This window comes from Tamandua tetradactyla (genome assembly GCF_023851605.1).
Source record: "Tamandua tetradactyla isolate mTamTet1 chromosome 22 unlocalized genomic scaffold, mTamTet1.pri SUPER_22_unloc_2, whole genome shotgun sequence".
Classification (NCBI taxonomy): Eukaryota; Metazoa; Chordata; class Mammalia; order Pilosa; family Myrmecophagidae; genus Tamandua; species Tamandua tetradactyla.
In genome coordinates, this window is record NW_027518252.1 from 2102233 (window position 1) to 2123194 (window position 20962).

General features: G+C 37.1%; 1 protein-coding gene across 1 annotated transcript in view; it reads right to left on the bottom strand.

Annotated features, from left to right (window-relative positions):
* The window catches only part of LOC143672932 (alpha-aminoadipic semialdehyde dehydrogenase-like), a 66431-nt gene that overhangs the window by 24782 nt on the left and 20687 nt on the right, over window positions 1–20962 (bottom strand). Inside the window, 5 exon segments of the mRNA XM_077147360.1 lie at window positions 5424–5428; window positions 8021–8098; window positions 11554–11599; window positions 19502–19609; window positions 19612–19632. Of these exon segments, the coding sequence (XP_077003475.1) occupies window positions 5424–5428; window positions 8021–8098; window positions 11554–11599; window positions 19502–19609; window positions 19612–19632 (258 nt within the window).

The following is a 20962-nucleotide window of genomic DNA, read 5'->3' on the forward strand; positions in this document are numbered from 1 at the left end:
TAAAAGGAACAATTAAACAAGAAGACATAACAATCATAAATATTTATGCACCAAACCAGAATGCCCCAAAATACATGAGGAATACACTGCAAACACTGAAAAGGGAAATAGACTCATATACCATAATAGTTGCAGACTTCAATTCACCACTCTCAGCAATGGACAGAACATCTAGACAGAGGATCAATAAAGAAATAGAGAATCTGAATATTACTATAAATGAGCTAGACTTAACAGACATTTATAGGACATTACATCCCACAACAGCAGGATACACCTTTTTCTCAAGTGCTCATGGATCATTCTAAAAGATAGACCATATGCTGGATCACAAAGCAAGTCTTAACAAATTTAAAAAGATTGAAATCATACACAAACTTTCTCGGATCACAAAGGAATGAAGTTGGAAATCAATAATAGGCGGAGTGCCAGAAAATTCACAAATACGTGGAGGCTCAACAACACACTCCTAAACAACGAGTGGGTCAAAGAAGAAATTGCTAGAGAAATTAGCAAATACCTCGAGGCGAATGAAAATGAAAACACAACATATCAAAACTTATGGGATGCATCAAAGGCCGTGCTAAGAGGGAAATTTATTGCCCTAAATGCCTATATCAGAAAAGAAGAAAAGGCAAAACTGCAGGAATTAACTATCCATTTGGAAGAACTGGAGAAAGAACAGCAAACTAATCCCAAAGCAAGCAAAAGGAAAGAAATGACAAAGATTAGAGCAGAAATAAATGAAATTGAAAACATGAAAACAATAGAGAAAATCAATAAGACCAGAAGTTGGTTCTATGAGAAAATCAATAAGATTGATGGGCCCTTAGCAAGATTGACAAAAAGAAAAAGAGAGAAGATGCAAATAAATAAGATCAGAAATGGAAGAGGAGACATAACTACTGACCTCACAGAAATAAAGGAGGTAATAACAGGATACTATGAACAACTTTACGCTAATAAATACAACAATTTAGAGGAAATGGACGGGTTCCTGGGAAGACATGAACAATCAACTTTGACTCAAGAAGACATAGATGACCTCCACAAACCAATCACAAGTAAAGAAATTGAATTAGTCATTCAAAAGCATTCTAAAAAGAAAAGTCCAGGACCAGACGGCTTCACATCTGAATTCTATCAAACATTCCAGAAAGAATTAGTACCAACTCTCCTCAAACTCTTCAAAAAAATCGAAGCGGAGGGAAAACTACCTAATTCATTCTATGAAGCCAACATCACCCTCATACCAAAACCAGGCAAAGATATTACAAAAAAAGAAAACTACAGGCCAATCTCTCTAATGAATATAGATGCAAAAATCCTCAATAAAATTCTAGCAAATCGTATGCAACAACACATTAAAAGAATTATACATCATGACCAAGTAGGATTCATCCCAGGTATGCAAGGATGGTTCAACATAAGAAATTCAATTAATGTAATACACCATATCAACAAATCAAAGCAGAAAAATCACATGATCATCTCAATTGATGCAGAGAAGGCATTTGACAAGATTCAATATCCTTTCCTGTTGAAAACACTTCAAAGGATAGGAATACAAGGGAACTTCCTTAAAATGATAGAGGGAATGTATGAAAAACCCACAGCTAATATCATCCTCAATGGGGAAAAACTGAAAACTTTCCCCCTAAGATCAGGAACAAGACAAGGATGTCCACTATCACCACTATTATTCAACATTGTGTTGGAGGTTCTAGCCAGAGCAATTAGACAAGAAAAAGAAATACAAGGCATCAAAATTGGAAAGGAAGAAGTAAAACTATCACTGTTTGCAGACGATATGATACTATACGTCGAAAACCCGGAAAAATCCACAACAAAACTACTAGAGCTAATAAATGAGTACAGCAAAGTAGCAGGTTACAAGATCAACATTCAAAAATCTGTAGCATTTCTATACACTAGCAATGAACAAGCAGAGGGGGAATTCAAGAAATGAATCCTATTTACAATTGCAACTAAAAGAATAAAATACCTAGGAATAAATTTAACTAAAGAGACAAAAAACCTATATAAAGAAAACTACAAAAAACTGTTAAAAGAAATCACAGAAGACCTAAACAGATGGAAGGGCATACCGTGTTCATGGATTGGAAGACTAAATATAGTTAAGATGTCAATCCTACCTAAATTGATTTACAGATTTAATGCAATACCAATCAAAATCCCAACAACTTATTTTTCAGAAATAGAAAAACCAATAAGAAAATTTATCTGGAAGGGCAGGGTGCCCCGAATTGCTAAAAACATCTTGAGGAAAAAAACGAAGCTGGAGGTCCTGCACTGCCTGACTTTAAGGCATATTATGAAGCCACAGTGGTCAAAACAGCATGGTATTGGCATAAAGATAGATATATCGACCAATGAAATCAAATAGAGTGCTCAGATATAGACCCTCTCATCTATGGACATTTGATCTTTGATAAGGCAGTCAAGCCAACTCACCTGGGACAGAACAGTCTCTTCAATAAATGGTGCCTAGAGAACTGGATATCCATATGCAAAAGAATGAAAGAAGACCATATCTCACACCCTATACAAAAGTTATCTCAAAATGGATCAAAGAGCTAAACATTAGGTCTAAGACCATAAAACAGTTAGAGGAAAATGTAGGGAGATATCTTATGAATCTTATAATTGGAGGCAGTTTTATGGACCTTAAACCTAAAGCAAGAGCACTGAAGAAGGAAATAAATAAATGGGAACTCCTCAAAATTAAACACTTTTGTGCATCAAAGAACTTCATCAAGAAAGTAGAAAGACAGCCTTCACAATGGGAGACAATATTTGGAAATGATATATCAGATAAAGGTCTAGTATCCAGAATTTATAAAGAGATTGTTCATCTCAACAACAAAAAGACAGCCAACCCAATTACAAAATGGGGAAAAGACTTGAACAGACACCTCTCAGAAGAGGAAATACAAATGGCCAAAAGGCACATGAAGAGATGCTCAATGTCCCTGGCCATTAGAGAAATGCAAATCAAAACCACAATGAGATATCATCTCACACCCACCAGAATGGCCATTATCAACAAAACAGGAAATGACAAGTGCTGGAGAGGATGCGGTGAAAGAGGCACACTTATCCACTGTTGGTGGGAATGTCAAATGGTGCAACCACTGTGGAAGGCAGTTTGGCGGTTCCTCAAATAGCTGAATATAGAATTGCCATACGACCCAGCAATACCATTGCTGGGAATCTACCCAAAGGACTTAAGGGCAAAAACTCAAACGGACATTTGCACACCAATGTTTATAGCAGCGTTATTTACAATTGCAAAGAGATGGAAACAGCCAAAATGTCCATCAACAGATGAGTGGCTAAACAAACTGTGGTATATACATACGATGGAATATTATGCAGCTTTCAGGCAGGATAAACTTATGAAGCCTGTAATAACATGGATGGACCTAGAGAACATTATGCTGAGTGAGTCGAGCCAAAACCTAAAAGACAAATACTGTATGGTCCCAATGATGTGAATCGACACTCGAGAATAAACTTGGAATATGTCATTGGTAACAGAGTTCAGCAGGAGTTAGAAACAGGGTAAGATAATGGGTAATTGGAGCTGATGGGATACAGACTGTGCAATAGGACTAGATACAAAAACTCAAAAATGGACAGCACAATAATACCTAATTGTAAAGTAATCATGTTAAAACACTGAATGAAGCTGAATCCGAGCTATAGGTTTTTGTTTTGTTTTGTTTTGTTTTGTTTTGTTCTTACTACTATTACTTTTATTTTTTTTCTCTATATTAACATCATATATCTTTTTCGGTTATATTGCTAGTTCTTCTAAACCAATGCAAATGTACTAAGAAACAATGATCATGCATCTATGTGATGATGTTAAGAATTACTGATTGCATATGTAGAATGGTATGATTTCTATAAAAAAAAAATGGACAGCACAATACTACCTAATTGTAATGTAATTATGTTAAAACACTGAATGAAGCTGCATCTGAGCTATAGTTTTTTTATTTTTATTTATTTTATTTTTTTCTTATATATTTTTGTATTTTTTATTTTTATTTTTATTTTTTCTCTATATTATCATTTTATTTCTTTTTCTGTTGTCCTGCTATTTCTTTTTGTAAATCGATGCATATGTACTAAGAAATGATGATCATACATCTATGTGATGATATGAAGAATTACTGATTGCATATGTAGAATGGAATGATTTCTAAATGCTGTGTTAGTTAATTTTTTTTTAATTAATAAAAAAAATCTGTAGTGCTTCTATACACTTAGTAATGAACAATCTGAGGGGGAAATCAAGAAAAAACTCCCTTTACAATTTCAACCAAAATAACAAAATATTTAGGAATAAATTTAAGTAAAGATACAAAAGAAAACTACAACAAATTGTTCAAAGAAATCACAGAAGTCCTAAATACATGGAAGGGCATACCATGTTCATGGATTGGAAGACTAAATATAGTTAAGATGTCAATTCTACAGATTCAATGCAACACCAATTAAAATCCCCAAAATTTACTTTTCAGAAAAAGAAAAACCAATGACCAAATTTATCTGGCGAGGCAGGATGCCCCAAATAGCTAAAAATATCCTGACAAAGAAAAATGAAGTTGGAGGCCTCATGTTACCTGACTTTAAGGCATATTATGAAGGTACAGTGGTCAAAACAGGCATAAAGATAGATATACCGACCAATGGAATTGAATAGAGTGTTAAGATATAGACCCTCTCATCTATGGACAATTGAACCTTGATAAATTGTTGGCTGTAAAGCCAACCCACCTGGGACAGAACAGTCTCTTCAATAAATGGTGCCTAGAGAACTGGATATCCACATGCAAAAGAATGAAAGAGGATCCATATCTCACACCCTATACAAAAATTAACTTAAAATGGATCAAAGACCTAAACATTAGAGCTAAAACCATAAAACTTTTAGAAGAAAATGCAGGGAAATATCTTATCAATCTTATAACAGGGGGCAGTTTCCTAGACCTTACACCCAAAACATGAGCATTGAAGAAAGAAAGAAAGAAATGGGAACTCCTCAAAATTAAACACTTTTGTGCATCAAAGATCTTCATCAAGAAAGTAAAAAAACAGCCTACAGACAGCCTACACAATGGGAGACAATATTTGGAAATGATATATCAGAATATATGTATAAAAATATATAAAGAGATTGTTCAGCTCAACAACAAAAAGACAGACAATCCAATTACAAAATGGGCAAAAGACTTGAACAGACACTTCTCAGAAGAGAAAATACAAATGGCCAAAGACACATGAAAAGATGCTCAACTTCCCTGGCTATTAGGGAAATGCAAATAAAAACTGCAATGAGGTATCATCTCACACCCACCAGAATGGCCATTATCAATAAAACAGAAAACAACAAGTGCTGGAGAAGATGTTGAGAAAGAGGCACACTTATCCACTGTTGGTGGGAATGTTAAATGGTACAACCACTGTAGAAGGCAGTTTGGTGGTTCTTCAGGAAGCTAAGTATAGAATTGCCATATGATCTGGCAATAGCATTGCTAGGTATGAGGGCAAGAACACAAATGGACATTTGTACACCAATGTTTATAGCAGCATTATTTACAATTGCCAAGAAATGGAAACAACCAAAATGTCCATCAACAGATAAGTGACTAAACAAGCTGTGGTATATACATACAATGGAATATTATGCAGCTGTAAGACAGAATAAAGTCATGAAGCAGATAACAACATGGATGGACCTTAAAGACATTATGCTGAGTGAGATTAGCTAGAAACAAAAGGACAAATACGGTATGGTCTCACTGATATGAACTAACATTAGCAAATGAACTTGGAAAATTTCAATTGGTAACAGCGACCATCAGGAGATAGAAATAGGGTAGATACTGGGTAATTGAAGCTAAAGGAATACTGATTGTGCAACAGGACTGACTGTAAAAATTCAGAAATGGATAGCACAATACTACCTAACTGTAATACAATAATGTTAGAACACTGAATGAAGCTGTATGTGAAAATGATAGAGGGTGGAGGCCTGGGGGTACAAATGAAATCAGAAGGAAAGATAGGCAATGAAACCTGAGATGGTATAATCTAGGAATACTTAGAGTGTATAATGATAGTGGCTAAATGTGCAAATTAAAAATGTTTCTTCATGAGGAAGTACAAAGGAATGTCAATAATGCAAAGTGTTGAAAATAGATGGTAATTAATATTTTAAAACTTTATCATATGTGTGAGACAAGCAAAAAATGTTTATTTGGTACAAAGTTTACATTTCGACTAGTGCATTTTCTAATATAACCTATGTGGACAGCTTAATCGAATACCATAGTACTTGGAACCATGCATAGGGCATGAGATTTTATAGGTTTGTCCAGAGTGATGCCCAGATAAATCCCAGAGCAATTTGAACAGTGAATAGGGAAGTATTTGCAGAGTTCCCTAGAGGGAATGGTGAGAAAGGTGGAAAATTCAACTTCCCCCAGTGGAGAATTCTTGATATTCTCACAGGCAGTGGTGACAGCCAAAGCAATATGCTGAGCCTCTAATCTTGGGGTTTGTTCATATGAAACTTAATCCTGGAAAGGATAGGCTAAGCCTACTTAAAATTAAGCCTAAGAGTCACCCCCAAGAGAACCTCTTCTGTTGCTCAGATGTGGCCTCTCTTTCTCAGCCAACACAGCAAGCAAACCCACTGTCCTCTCCCTCTCTACATGGGACATGACTCCCAGGGGTGTGGACTTTCCTGGCAACATGGGGCAGAAATCCTAGAATGAGCTGAGACTCAGCATCAAGGGATTGAGAAAATCTTCTCGACCAAAAGGGGTAAGAGTGAAATGAGGCAAAATAAATTGCCAGTGGCTGAGAGATTCCAAACAGAGTTGAGAGGTTACCCTGGAGGTTATTCTTATGCATTAGATAGATATCACCTGTTTAGTTAAGGTGTAATGGAAAGGCTGGCAGGAACTGCCTGAAAACATGGAGCTGTGCTCCAGTGGCCATGTTTCTTAAAGATAATTGTATGATGATATGGCTGTCACAGTGTGACTGTGTGGTTATGAGAGCCTTGTGTCTGATGCTCCTTTAATCTACCTTATCGATGGACAAATAAAAAATCCATTTTAATATGGATTAAAAATAAATAAATAATAGGAGGAACAAATGTTAAAATAAATTTAGTAGATTGAAATGCTGGTGACTGGTGAAGGCGAGTGGTAAGAGGTATGGTATGTATGAATTTTTTTCTGTTTTCTTTTTATTGCTTTTTCTGAATTGATGCAGATGCTCTAAGAAATTATCATGATGATGAATATACAACTATGTGATGATAGTGTGAGTTATTGATTATATAACAAGAATGGAATGATCATATGACAAAAATGTTTGTGTTTGTATGTGGTTATGTATCATAAATAAAAAATAAAATTTTAAAAAGATTTTAAAAAAGAGTTCTGGAATTAAGTCAGTGGTAATGGTTGCACAACCCCATGAATATATTAAATTGCATACTTTAAAAACATGGATATTATGGTATGCAAATTATCTCAAGTGACAAAAATTGAACCTGTGTTCCCAGGATTTCCTTTTATGATCAGCTGAAAAACTCAGACAATATGCAAAGTTCTCAGTTAAATTTACTTACTTACAAATCAAATCCACAGCTTCAATTTATAAGTAAATACCTTTGTAAATCAAGTATCAGGAAGTCATGCACTACCTATCATTACAGCAGTTTATTATTTTAGGATATAAAATTACCTTACAAACAGTAGCTCTGGGCAAGTAAAAAGATAATCTCTACCTATCTTCCAACAGATGGCATGCATTCATAAAAACAGAGACCAAAGAGGTCCATAATATCAGTGAGTCCAAAGGACCATTCTCATCTCCTCAGCTGTATGGGGTTTTGTTACTCTAGCAAAGGTGATTTTAGCTGATCAACCTGGATCCTTCAACTGAATTTATGCTCAGCCTTTTTACTTACCCAATATCTGCTCCACCACAAGTCAAGAAACAAATTGCCCTTGGCAGTTTGTTGTCCTCCAGAACCTTTGCAATTATCCTAGAAAGAAAAAAAAATATTAAGTAAGAAAACAGCATAAGCTCATAAGCAATTTTTGAGAAAAACATGAATAAATTTTAGCTACCAACTTTCCTTTTCAACTCCCATCCCTCAAATATTCAGATCTGGAGTTCTCCTCATATATTATAAATGGGGCTCCCAAACACTTATCAGCAAAGCTTTTTTTCTAAAAAATGCTTAAGAGAAAAAAAAATCCAACACATAAAGAGATAAAAGAGAGCAAGCATCTGTCAGGCAGTTCAAATGACCATTGTTTTCAAGTACCTTCTGCCAAGCTATGAAGATGAAGATCTATCCAGCTTAAGATGGCAGGCTCATCACAGGGCTTTCATTTCTCCCACCAGAGACTCACGAAAATGATGGTCAAGAAATAAAAAGGAACGAAGACCAGAAAGATGAAGAAAATGAGAAATAATCCCCTATCAGCAAATGAAAGATTTCAATGTAACCACAAGGCAGTGCTCAGAGAAAGAAGTGCTAAAGGAGAAAGCAAGGAGTTCTCCTCTCCCAAATCTAGAGTAAATGCTGGGAGAAGCCTGAACCTCGGGATTCAGGACTATTGGCCTCACACCAAACAATTTCAGTCATCAAACACCAGGACCCTCCAGGCTAACACATTGTGGACAAGCAAAGCTTTCTTAATCATGCTGTGACCGTTCAAATGAAAGCAAGGAGAACTCCTTGCTTTCTCCTTTAGCACTTCTTTCTCTGAGCACTGCCTTGTGGTTACATTGAAATCTTTCATTTGCTGATAGGGGATTATTTCTCATTTTCTTCATCTTTCTGGTCTTCGTTCCTTTTTATTTCTACCTGAATCTGATTTGGGGTTGTAAAAAAGGCTCAGTTCTTGTCTTCCTCTGAATCAAAGGTTTTTCCATGCATTTTGCACTTCCAAAAGGAGCAGCTACCTAACCAGCACAAAGTTTCTTCTCCTTATTCATCCCAACTTGCTAGCTAGTTTCTCATTTGTTTAATTTAAATTTAAAAGGATGCATTTATATACCTATTCACATAGAAAAGATCATCATCGTATCTCAGCAAAATACAATAGTTCCATATTGATACATTGTTATCTAATAAACAGCCTATATTCAAAGTTCCCTCCAATTGTCCCAAAATATGTCTTCTTTAGCTGTTTTCTTCTTTCCCTCCAATCCAGGACCCAATCCAGGATCATGCATTGCAGTTGTCATGTCTGAGGTCAGATTTCTGGTTGTACAATTCTTTCCAGGGACATCAGGAGTAGGTATTATCTGCACAAGTAGATCACATGCTCCTTAAGGGCAGTGGTTTTGCTTTATTCATGGGAATAAATGAAATTTTCTCCCCTACTGCATGAGAACCTGACCTTGGGTTAAATTCCAGCTCTGTTTCCCCAGGTTACAGGATAAAAGTCTGAATGTTACTTAGACAACATAGCTCATAGTTAAAATGACCCTGCTCCAGAACTGTGAGACAATAAATTTCTGTCATTTTAAGCCAAAAGTGAAAAAAAAAGAGTCCTGACTTGTCAACTGCCGATGGAGTGGGATAACTGTCCATCAACTATAAAACCTAATTGGAATGCCATGCTTTTTGGACTTCCTTTAGTGCACTAACTCTTGAAACTGCATGTCCTTTATGGGCAGCTGCAAGCTACACCTATCCAATTGCTACAAGATATTCAGGCCACAAAGTGACCATTTCATGAGCCCAAATATTTACTTGGATTTAAGAAAACTCCTGGTGGGCATTGCAGTTCTCTGGTTAATTTCAGCAAAATTTAGCATCACATATAGTATTTTATTTATTGACTTCCATTATAAAATCAGATGATTTCTTCAATGATCAGAAAAATATCATGCCCCAGAGAAGCTAAGAAAGGACCTCACAGATGCTTAGAGAGAGAAAATCCCTGGAATCAGAAGCTGAAAGCAACAAACTGGGAGTAAGAGCAGCAGACGCAGCCACATGTCTTCTAAACTGACAAAAGTGTTCCATATTGTGGCAGCCTTTCTTCAGAGTCTAGGTACCGTCTTGTTGATGCCTTAATTCAGCTATTTTCATGGCCTTAGAACTAAATTTGTGGACTGATAGATCCACAAACCAAATTTTAGCAAACCAAACAGTATCCAACAACCCTATCAAAATATGACTCATTCATTTCCATTAATCCAGAAAATAACTCCTCTACCTTCAATCGATACCCATATCCTCACCATAGTCAGCCATCCTCTGTCCTGATTTCTATCAGCAAATATCATTTTGGCAACTTCTTGTAACTCATAAAAATGAATAACAGTATGGACTCTTTCTTGCCTGGAACTTTAGCTCAAGTTAACGTTTTGAAATTTGTTAATGCTGTCATGTGGATCAATGGTTCCATCTTCTTTTATCACAGAGTTCCTTGACAGTACATAAGTGTGTTACAAAATGTTTATCAGCTTTCCTCTCAGTGAAATTTTGGGTTGCTTCAAGTTTAGAGGCATTATGAATAAAGAGATGTTATGAATATCTGTGTTAAAACAAGAAAGGAAAAAAAATCTGCCAGCGTATATTAAACTCCTGTTCTGTTATTTAAAAAAAATAAAAAAGCTTATCTCTTTTTAAAATTGTCTGAGGATCTTTCATCATTTTTACATGTTTGTGTATCAGAGTCCTGTTTAATTTGAATATCCCTGTATTAGAAAATATCATTTCCTCAATATCACATATTTCTTTCAAGTAAGCACTGATTCCCTCTCTCACTTTCAGCCCGCGTTTCAATTCCTAAATAAGCTGACACTAAGGACCCCCTTGCACTAGACTCCACCACAAGTTCCCTACTAATAATCCTCAAATCAGTTAACACAGATCGTGCAACCAATGGAAGCATCAAAGGCTCACACCATAACTCCACAGGGGAGGACACCCGCTTCAACCTATTCTCTACGCTCTGAAATCATAAATTAGTCACACTGGTTTTACAACCTAATCAGAGCTGTCAAAGTCTAAAAATTTAATAAATGACTAAAACAACAATTTTTTAACCCAAAGATGCAATACATGTTAGTGTTAGAAGAATCAGTACTTAGTACAAGAATAATCAATCCTTTCTGTTTTACAATAAGTCCATGTTTCAAGCAAAAGCAATACGTGTATTAGCTAAGTACAAACCTAACCTCAACACCAATAGCATGCCCTTCAACAAAAATGTCTATAAGAGTTCAAGACTTCTACTAGTAACTGGCATGTTTCTAAATAATTAAATTAATTGAGATAGCTATGAAAGAGCTCTGTAAACTACAAAGCAATATAAAAATGTTGTTATGACAACCAAAAGAGACAGAGGTTATGTAAATTCCAAGCTTAAAAATACATATTACAAGTTCACTTTGGGTAAAATTTCACTGCCTATCAATCACCCTTTCAAGATTATTCCATACCCAGTTAAAAGATATGTTACACATACTTACTTTGTGACAGCTACACTAATGAGGGAAGTTGTTGGAACACCTTCCCTTGAGTATAAAAAAAAAGAAAGAAAGCAATGTAATTTAGTGGAAATTATACTTTTTATTATCAGGCAGGCCTTTATGAGAATAAAAAGCACTGTCCAATTAAACAAATAACAAATGAGCCTACTGACAAACAGAAATCTATCCTAAGTTTGGTGTATCTGGGACTTAAGGGACCACAAACCTTTTGCCTGATGATTATAAAAATGTCACCAAACAATTTTGAACCTTTCTGCTGCACTGATCATAGGGAGCTGTTACTAACTCCTTCCAAGTATGAGATCTGATTGCAACAGAAATCTACCAAATCTTCACTGAAAATCTAAGGAGAACTGTAGTTAGCCTTTTTGGATTTGAATGCTGAAAAGCATGGTGCCCTTTGACTACATCATGCCAAATTCTAAATTCTCCCAGTGATGCCTTGCTACTTGTGTGGAAGGTCTCTGAGTACATTCTTTAAGTACAGATCTTTTTTTTTTTTTTTTTTTTTTTTTTTTTCTTTGTGTTTTTTTTTTTCCCTTTTTTTTTATTAATTAAAAAAAGAATTAACAAAACAATTAGAAATCATTCCAATCTACATGTACAATCAGTAATTCTTAATAACATCACATAGTTGCATATTCATCATTTCTTAGTACATTTGCATCGATTTAGAAAAAGAAATAAAAAGACAACAGAATAAGAATTAAAACGATAATAGAAAGAAAAAAAAACAAAAAAAACAAAAACAAAAAACCTATACCTCACATGCAGCTTCATTCAGTGTTTTAACATAATTGCATTACAATTGGGTAGTATTGTGCTGTCCATTTCTGAGTTTTTATATCCAGTCCCGTTGTACAGTCTGTATCCCTTCATCTCCAATTATCCCTTCTCTTTTTTTTTTTTTTTAATTAACGGAAAAAAAGAAATTAACCCAACATTTAGAGATCATACCATTCTACACATGCAATCATTAATTCTTAACATCATCACATAGATGCATGATCATCATTTCTTAGTACATTTGCATTGGTTTAGAAGAACTAGCAACATAACCGAAAAAGATATAGAATGTTAATATAGAGAAAAAAATAAAAGTAATAATAGTAAAATCAAAACAAAACAAAACAAAACAAAAACCTATAGCTCAGATGCAGCTTCATTCAGTGTTTTAACATGATTACTTTACAATTAGGTATTATTGTGCTGTCCATTTTTGAGTTTTTGTATCTAGTCCTGTTGCACAGTCTGTATCCCTTCAGCTTCAATTACCCATTGTCTTACCCTGTTTCTAACTCCTGCTGAACTCTGTTACCAATGACATATTTCAAGTCTATTCTCGAATGTCCGTTCACATCAGTGGGACCATACAGTATTTGTCCTTTAGTTTTTGGCTGGATTCACTCACCATAATATTCTCTAGGTCCATCCATGTTATTACATGGTTCATAAGTTTATCTTGTCTTAAAGCTGCATAATATTCCATCGTATGTATATACCACAGTTTGTTTAGCCACTCTTCTGTTGATGGAGATTTTGGCTGTTTCCATCTCTTTGCAATTGTAAATAACGCTGCTATAAACATTGGTGTGCAAATGTCCGTTTGTGTCTTTGCCCTTAAGTCCTTTGAGTAGATACCTAGCAATGGTATTGCTGGGTCGTATGGCAATTCTATATTCAGCTTTTTGAGGAACCGCCAAACTGCCTTCCACAGTGGTTGCACCCTTTGACATTCCCACCAACAGTGGATAAGTGTGCCTCTTTCTCCGCATCCTCTCCAGCACTTGTCATTTTCTGTTTTGTTGATAATGGCCATTCTGGTGGGTGTGAGATGATATCTCATTGTGGTTTTGATTTGCATTTCTCTAATGGCCAGGGACATTGAGCATCTCTTCATGTGCCTCTTGGCCATCCGTATTTCCTCTTCTGAGAGGTGTCTGTTCAAGTCTTTTTCCCATTTTGTAATTGGGTTGGCTGTCTTTTTGTTGTTGAGATGAACAATCTCTTTATAAATTCTGGATACTAGACCTTTATCTGATATATCATTTCCAAATATTGTCTCCCATTGTGAAGGCTGTCTTTCTACTTTCTTGATGAAGTTCTTTGATGCACAAAAGTGTTTAATTTTGAGGAGTTCCCATTTATTTATTTCCTTCTTCAGTGCTCTTGCTTTAGGTTTAAGGTCCATAAAACCACCTCCAGTTGTAAGATCCATAAGATATCTCCCAACATTTTCCTCTAACTGTTTTATGGTCTTAGACCTAATGTTTAGATCTTTGATCCATTTTGAGTTAACTTTTGTATAGGGTGTGAGAGATGGGTCTTCTTTCATTCTTTTGCATATGGATATCCAGTTCTCTAGGCACCATTTATTGAAGAGACTGCTCTGTCCCAGGTGAGTTGGCTTGACTGCCTTATCAAAGATCAAATGTCCATAGATGAGAGGGTCTATATCTGAGCACTCTATTCGATTCCATTGGTCGATATATCTATCTTTATGCCAATACCATGCTGTTTTGACCACTGTGGCTTCATAATATGCCTTAAAGTCAGGCAGCGCGAGACCTCCAGCTTCGTTTTTTTTCCTCAAGATGTTTTTAGCAATTCGGGGCACCCTGCCCTTCCAGATAAATTTGCTTATTGGTTTTTCTATTTCTGAAAAATAAGTTGTTGGGATTTTGATTGGTATTGCATTGAATCTGTAAATCAATTTAGGTAGGATTGACATCTTAACTATATTTAGTCTTCCAATCCATGAACACGGTATGCCCTTCCATCTATTTAGGTCTTCTGTGATTTCTTTTAGCAGTTTTTTGTAGTTTTCTTTATATAGGTTTTTTGTCTCTTTAGTTAAATTTATTCCTAGGTATTTTATTCTTTTAGTTGCAATTGTAAATGGGATTCGTTTCTTGATTTCCCCCTCAGCTTGTTCATTACTAGTGTATAGAAATGCTACAGATTTTTGAATGTTGATCTTGTAACCTGCTACTTTGCTGTACTCATTTATTAGCTCTAGTAGTTTTGTTGTGGATTTTTCCGGGTTTTCGATGTATAGTATCATATCGTCTGCAAACAGTGATAGTTTTACTTCTTCCTTTCCAATTTTGATGCCTTGTATTTCTTTTTCTTGTCTAATTGCTCTGGCTAGAACCTCCAACACAATGTTGAATAATAGTGGTGATAGTGGACATCCTTGTCTTGTTCCTGATCTTAGGGGGAAAGTTTTCAATTTTTCCCCATTGAGGATGATATTAGCTGTGGGTTTTTCATATATTCCCTCTATCATTTTAAGGAAGTTCCCTTGTATTCCTATCTTTTGAAGTGTTTTCAACAGGAAAGGATGTTGAATCTTGTCGAATGCCTTCTCTGCATCAATTGAGATGATCATGTGATTTTTCTGCTTTGATTTGTTGATATGGTGTATTACATTAATTGATTTTCTTATGTTGAACCATCCTTGCATACCTGGGATGAATCCTACTTGGTCACGATGTATAATTCTTTTAATGTGTTGTTGGATACGATTTGCTAGAATTTTATTGAGGATTTTTGCATCTGTATTCATTAGAGAGATTGGTCTGTAGTTTTCTTTTTTTGTAATATCTTTGCCTGGTTTTGGTATGAGGGTGATGTTGGCTTCATAGAATGAATTAGGTAGTTTTCCCTCCACTTCGATTTTTTTGAAGAGTTTGAAGAGAATTGGTACTAATTCTTTCTGGAACGTTTGGTAGAATTCACATGTGAAGCCATCTGGTCCTGGACTTTTCTTTTTAGGAAGCTTTTGAATGACTAATTCAATTTCTTTACTTGTGATTGGTTTGTGGAGGTCATCTATGTCTTCTTGAGTCAAAGTTGGTTGTTCATGTCTTTCCAGGAACCCGTCCATTTCCTCTAAATTGTTGTATTTATTAGCGTAAAGTTGTTCATAGTATCCTGTTATTACCTCCTTTATTTCTGTGAGGTCAGTAGTTATGTCTCCTCTTCCATTTCTGATCTTATTTATTTGCATCCTCTCTCTTCTTCTTTTTGTCAATCTTGCTAAGGGCCCATCAATCTTATTGATTTTCTCATAGAACCAACTTCTGGCCTTATTGATTTTCTCTATTGTTTTCATGTTTTCAATTTCATTTATTTGTGCTCTAATCTTTGTTATTTCTTTCCTTTTGCTTGCTTTGGGGTTAGCTTGCTGTTCTTTCTCCAGTTCTTCCAAATGGATAGTTAATTCCTGATTTTTTGCCTTTTCTTCTTTTCTGATATAGGCATTTAGAGCAATAAATTTCCCTCTTAGCACTGCCTTTGCTGCGTCCCATAAGTTTTGATATGTTGTGTTTTCATTTTCATTCGCCTCGAGGTATTTGCTAATTTCTCTTGCAATTTCTTCTTTGACCCAGTCGTTGTTTAGGAGTGTGTTGTTGAGCCTCCACGTATTTGTGAATTTTCTGGCACTCTGCCTATTATTGATTTCCAACATCATTCCTTTATGGTCCGAGAAAGTGTTGTGTAAGATTTCAATCTTTTTAAATTTGTTGAGACTTGCTTTGTGACCCAGCATATGGTCTATCTTTGAGAATGATCCATGAGCACTTGAGAAAAAGGTGTATCCTGCTGTTGTGGGATGTAATGTCCTATAAATGTCTATTAAGTCTAGTTCATTTATAGTAATATTCAGATTCTCTATTTCTTTGTTGATCCTCTGTCTAGATGTTCTGTCCCTTGATGAGAGTGGTGAGTTGAAGTCTCCAACTATTATGGTATATGAGTCTATTTCCCTTTTCAGTGTTTGCAGTATATTCCTCACGTATTTTGGGGCATTCTGATTCGGTGCGTAAATATTTATGATTGTTATGTCTTCTTGTTTAATTGTTCCTTTTATTAGTATATAGTGTCCTTCTTTGTCTCTTTTAACTGTTTTACATATGAAGTCTAATTTGTTGGATATTAGTATAGCCACTCCTGCTCTTTTCTGGTTGTTATTTGCATGAAATATCTTTTCCCAACCTTTCACTTTCAACCTATATTTATCTTTGGGTCTAAGATGTGTTTCCTGTAGACAGCATATCGAAGGATCCTGTTTTTTAATCCATTCTGCCAATCTATGTCTTTTGATTGGGGAATTCAGTCCATTGACATTTAGTGTTATTACTGTTTGGATAATATTTTCCTCTAACATTTTGCCTTTTGTATTATATATATCATATCTGATTTTCCTTCTTTCTACACTCTTTTCCATATCTCTCTCTTCTGTCTTTTTGTATCTGACTCTAGTGCTCCCTTTAGTATTTCTTGCAGAGCTGGTCTCTTGGTCACAAATTCTTTCAGTGACTTTTTGTCTGAGAATGTTTTAATTTCTCCCTCATTTTTGAAGGATAATTTTGCTGGATATAGGAGTCTTGGTTGGCAGTTTTTCTCTTTTAGTATTTTAAATATATCATCCCACTGTCTTCTAGCTTCCATGGTTTCTGCTGAGAAATCTACACAAAGTCTTATTGGGTTTCCCTTGTATGTAATGGATTGTTTTTCTCTTGCTGCTTTCAAGATCTTCTCTTTCTCTTTGACCTCTGACATTCTAACTAGTAAGTGTCTTGGAGAACGCCTATTTGGGTCTAATCTCTTTGGGGTGCGCTGCACTTCTTGTATCTGTAATTTTAGGTCTTTCATAAGAGTTGGGAAATTTTCAGTGAAAATTTCTTCCATTAGTTTTTCTCCTCCTTTTCCCTTCTCTTCTCCTTCTGGGACACCCACAACACGTATATTTGTGCGGTTCATATTGTCCTTGAGTTCCCTGATACCCTGTTCAAATTTCTCCATTCTTTTCCCTATAGTTTCTGTTTCTTTTTGGAATTCAGATGTTCCATCCTCCAAATCACTAATTCTATCTTCTGTCTCTTTAAATCTATCATTGTAACTATCCATTATTTTTTCTATGTTTGCTACTTTATCCTTCACTTCCATAAGTTCTGCGATTTGTTTTTTCAGTTTTTCTATTTCTTCTTTATGTTCAGCCCATGTCCTCTTCATGTCCTCCCTCAATTTATCGATTTCATTTTTGAAGAGGTTTTCCATTTCTGTTCGTATATTCAGGATTAGTTGTCTCAGCTCTTGTGTCTCATTTGAGCTATTGGTTTGTTCCTTTGACTGAGCCATATTCTCAATCTTTTGAGCGTGGACAGTTATCTTCTGCTGCTGGCGTCTGGGCATTTATTCAGATTTTTCTTGGTGTTGGACCCAGCAAGGTTGTAATATTTTTCTGTGAAATCTCTGGGTTCTGTTTTTCTTATCCTGCCCAGTAGGTGGCGCTCGTGGCACACGTTTGTCTGCGGGTCCCACCAGTAAAAGGTGCTGTGGGACTTTAAACTTTGGAAAACTCTCGCCGTCCTGGGGGTTCGCTAGCCGAAGCGGCTTGAGCCGGCCCTCGGTCCGAACGCAGGGAGGGTTGCTGGTCGCCGCAGCCCGGGAAAGAGCCCGTCCGAATTTCCTAGTCGGCCCTGGGCAACAAGCGTGGCGGGAGGGCGCCAGCGGCAGCGGCCCGCCCGAGAGAGTGCACGTTCCCCGGGAGTCACGGGTTTGGAAGTGGCCTCCCCCACCCGTCACCATTCTCCGCGGCCTGGGGGTTTCCGATCCAATTCTCTCAGTTGGTCCGGGGGCTGCGCGTGGTGTGGGCGCCAGCCGTCTTTGTTTCAGGGGACCGCCTCTCCAATTCTCCCAGCCGGCCCGGGAAGGGGGAAGGGAGTAACTCCGGCCGCTTGCCACCCCGCCCGGTAAGGCCCGCGCGCCTCGGCGATCTCACCCGAGCTGCTTCTCTCAGCCAGCCAGCCATTCCAGGATGGGGTACGCTGTCTTTTTTATCTCTGTTGTGGCTTTGGGCGCTTTCTGTATCGTTTCTACTCCCCTAGTAGGTGTCCTGGAGAAGAAACTAAGATCCGCGCGTCTTACTAAGCCGCCATCTTCCAGGAAGTCTCCTAAGTATAGATCTTAAGATCACTGAACAACTAGTAGAATAGATGGAAAAAGGGCCAGAGCCAACTAGCCTGGTTTTCCTTATCTAAGTTTTTTGACTGAGCATGAAAGTTAAAAACAAGTAACTCTTTACTCATCAATAAAAGAAACATTTTCCCAGCAAATATTTTATAGACCTAAAAATTTAAAGAGTCAATGGGAACACTGGCCAAGTGCCTCAGCATCACTTTGTGATTCACTGTTTTCAAAAATAAAAAAGCCACACCTTAAAAAGCCAAATTTTGTGAATTTTGTTTACGTTTTTTCTTTTTAAGTTTTCTGTTTAGGGGGAAAACAAGGAATAATGCTGTGTTAAAAATAAGTCATTATGCCCCAGAATCCATAAATACCAGTCTCTCAAATAATGACGACCAATTTCATTCTGCTACCCCATCACATGGTCAACCATTTTCAGCATGAAGAATTTAGATCAGGTGTTGCCCAGCATCCTTCAAGACTGCAGAATTAATAAATGATTATGCTTACTGAATCATTGCTTTGATGCATTTTCTTTCTATTCCCTGAAATTGCTGAAGTTTGAATCTCAGGTCTATATCTAATTACTATTGTAACAGTTATTCTAGTCTAGCCTGAGCTCTGTTTATATTTACTATTATAACATCCCCCTTGTTTGAATCCATAAAAACCTTTAATTCCTTAGACTTGGAGACACAGATTTTGGGGCCAATAGGCCACCTTATCTCCTGTTCCACACATAGCAATAAACTATTTCTCCCTTTGAAAAAAAAAGCCATTATTACCAATGGTAAAAATCAGCATTTCATACTGAGTGGGTTTGACTTAATATGTTACCTGAGAGTGTAGAATAAGTAGAAAATATTTCAATATGTTTGACTTTCAGTAGTGCCTGGAAATGGGCACTTTTATCACTTTTTACTAGTGGATGAGAAAGCGAGCAAGTCTTAGCAGAGGCAGGCATTCCCACAGATCACTGCAATGGCATTATTCCAACCATATTTTGCCACAGGGAAGTTGAATGCAGTGATGATTCCAACCAGGCCTAAGGGATTCCATGTTCAATGAGCATGTGGCCAGGTCCTATGGATGGGGGAAGGCACAGGGGATGCTCAGAGGTGAGCTAATAAGAACAGTCTGCATCTTTCATTTTCAGGGCAAAAGTACACTGGACCAGTGGGGATTCCAGATGCCTTTTAATGGATCATACTGCACGGCTGTGTGAAATTGGGATGTTAATTAACCTGTGACAAAAGCTGCTATTGCTACACTACTTTATAACCCATAATTATATTCATTTCCCTTTGATTCTCATAGGAATACTCTATTCAACAGGTCGGTATCAGTTCCATCTTAGAAACAAGGAAACTTCAGAGAGGTGATGGAGGTGCCCAAGGTTATGTCACCACAAAGGTAGAATATGAGCAAGAGCACAGGAGTTGTGACACACAGCCTGCTCTTGTTTTGCCCAATGAAGCCTTGGGTCAATCATTACAAATGCCAGACAAGGTGGCTCATTGGTAGGGTTAAAAAAAAGATCTAATAATTACGTAGTTGTTGAATGGATGACCTGCAGAAACCTTTACAATCGCTATAGGAAAACTGAAAATATAAATTAAAAATACAAAGAGGGTGGTGCAATGGTGGCTCAGTAGCAGAATTCTCACCTGCAATGCCGGAGACCTGGGTTCAATTCCCAGTGCCTTCCCATGCAGGCAAAAACAAACAAACAAGTAAATAATATACAAAGAAATGTTACAACCACAGTCACCCATAATTTGCATAAGGGGCTTATTTTAATCAAAGGCAGCTTGAGCAACTAAGAACCAGAGCCAGGGGTGGGAAAAAAGCACAAACCATAAACTAAGTGGAAAGATGGCACCCTCAGCTATCAATCTTTTGGGGTGAACTCACACTGCTGGCTAGGAACAGGGCACACAGCCCCTCATTCCTTGGTCCTCCTTTGGCCTAGGCTTCCTAATTTGCTGTGATGATGTGCTACCACATCTTCCTGACAGGGGCCTGTCCACCTCTCATCCCCTCACTTCTATGCCCTTTCCCACACACCATGAATGCAGATATCACACTACCACTCCCTGGTGTACAAGACTTTGGTGTCGCAGCCACCACTGCAGCTGCCTTCAGGATAAAGCGGCATGCCTTGACAGGAAATTATCCCTTCCTGAGAGTCCTGCTGCACTCTACATGGTACCCAGCCCCTTCTACCACATCCTTCAGCTGTTCTGAAACAATGAATTTCTTTAAAAAGCCACTCACCCCCATCTTAAGCCTTCAAACAGGCTCCTCTCCTTAAAACTACCCCAGCCCCAGCACTCCACCCCTCTTCCTTGCCATCCTCAAGGCCCACACTTAGATTACCCTCTCAGAGGCCTGATCCCAAGGCTGGGACAGG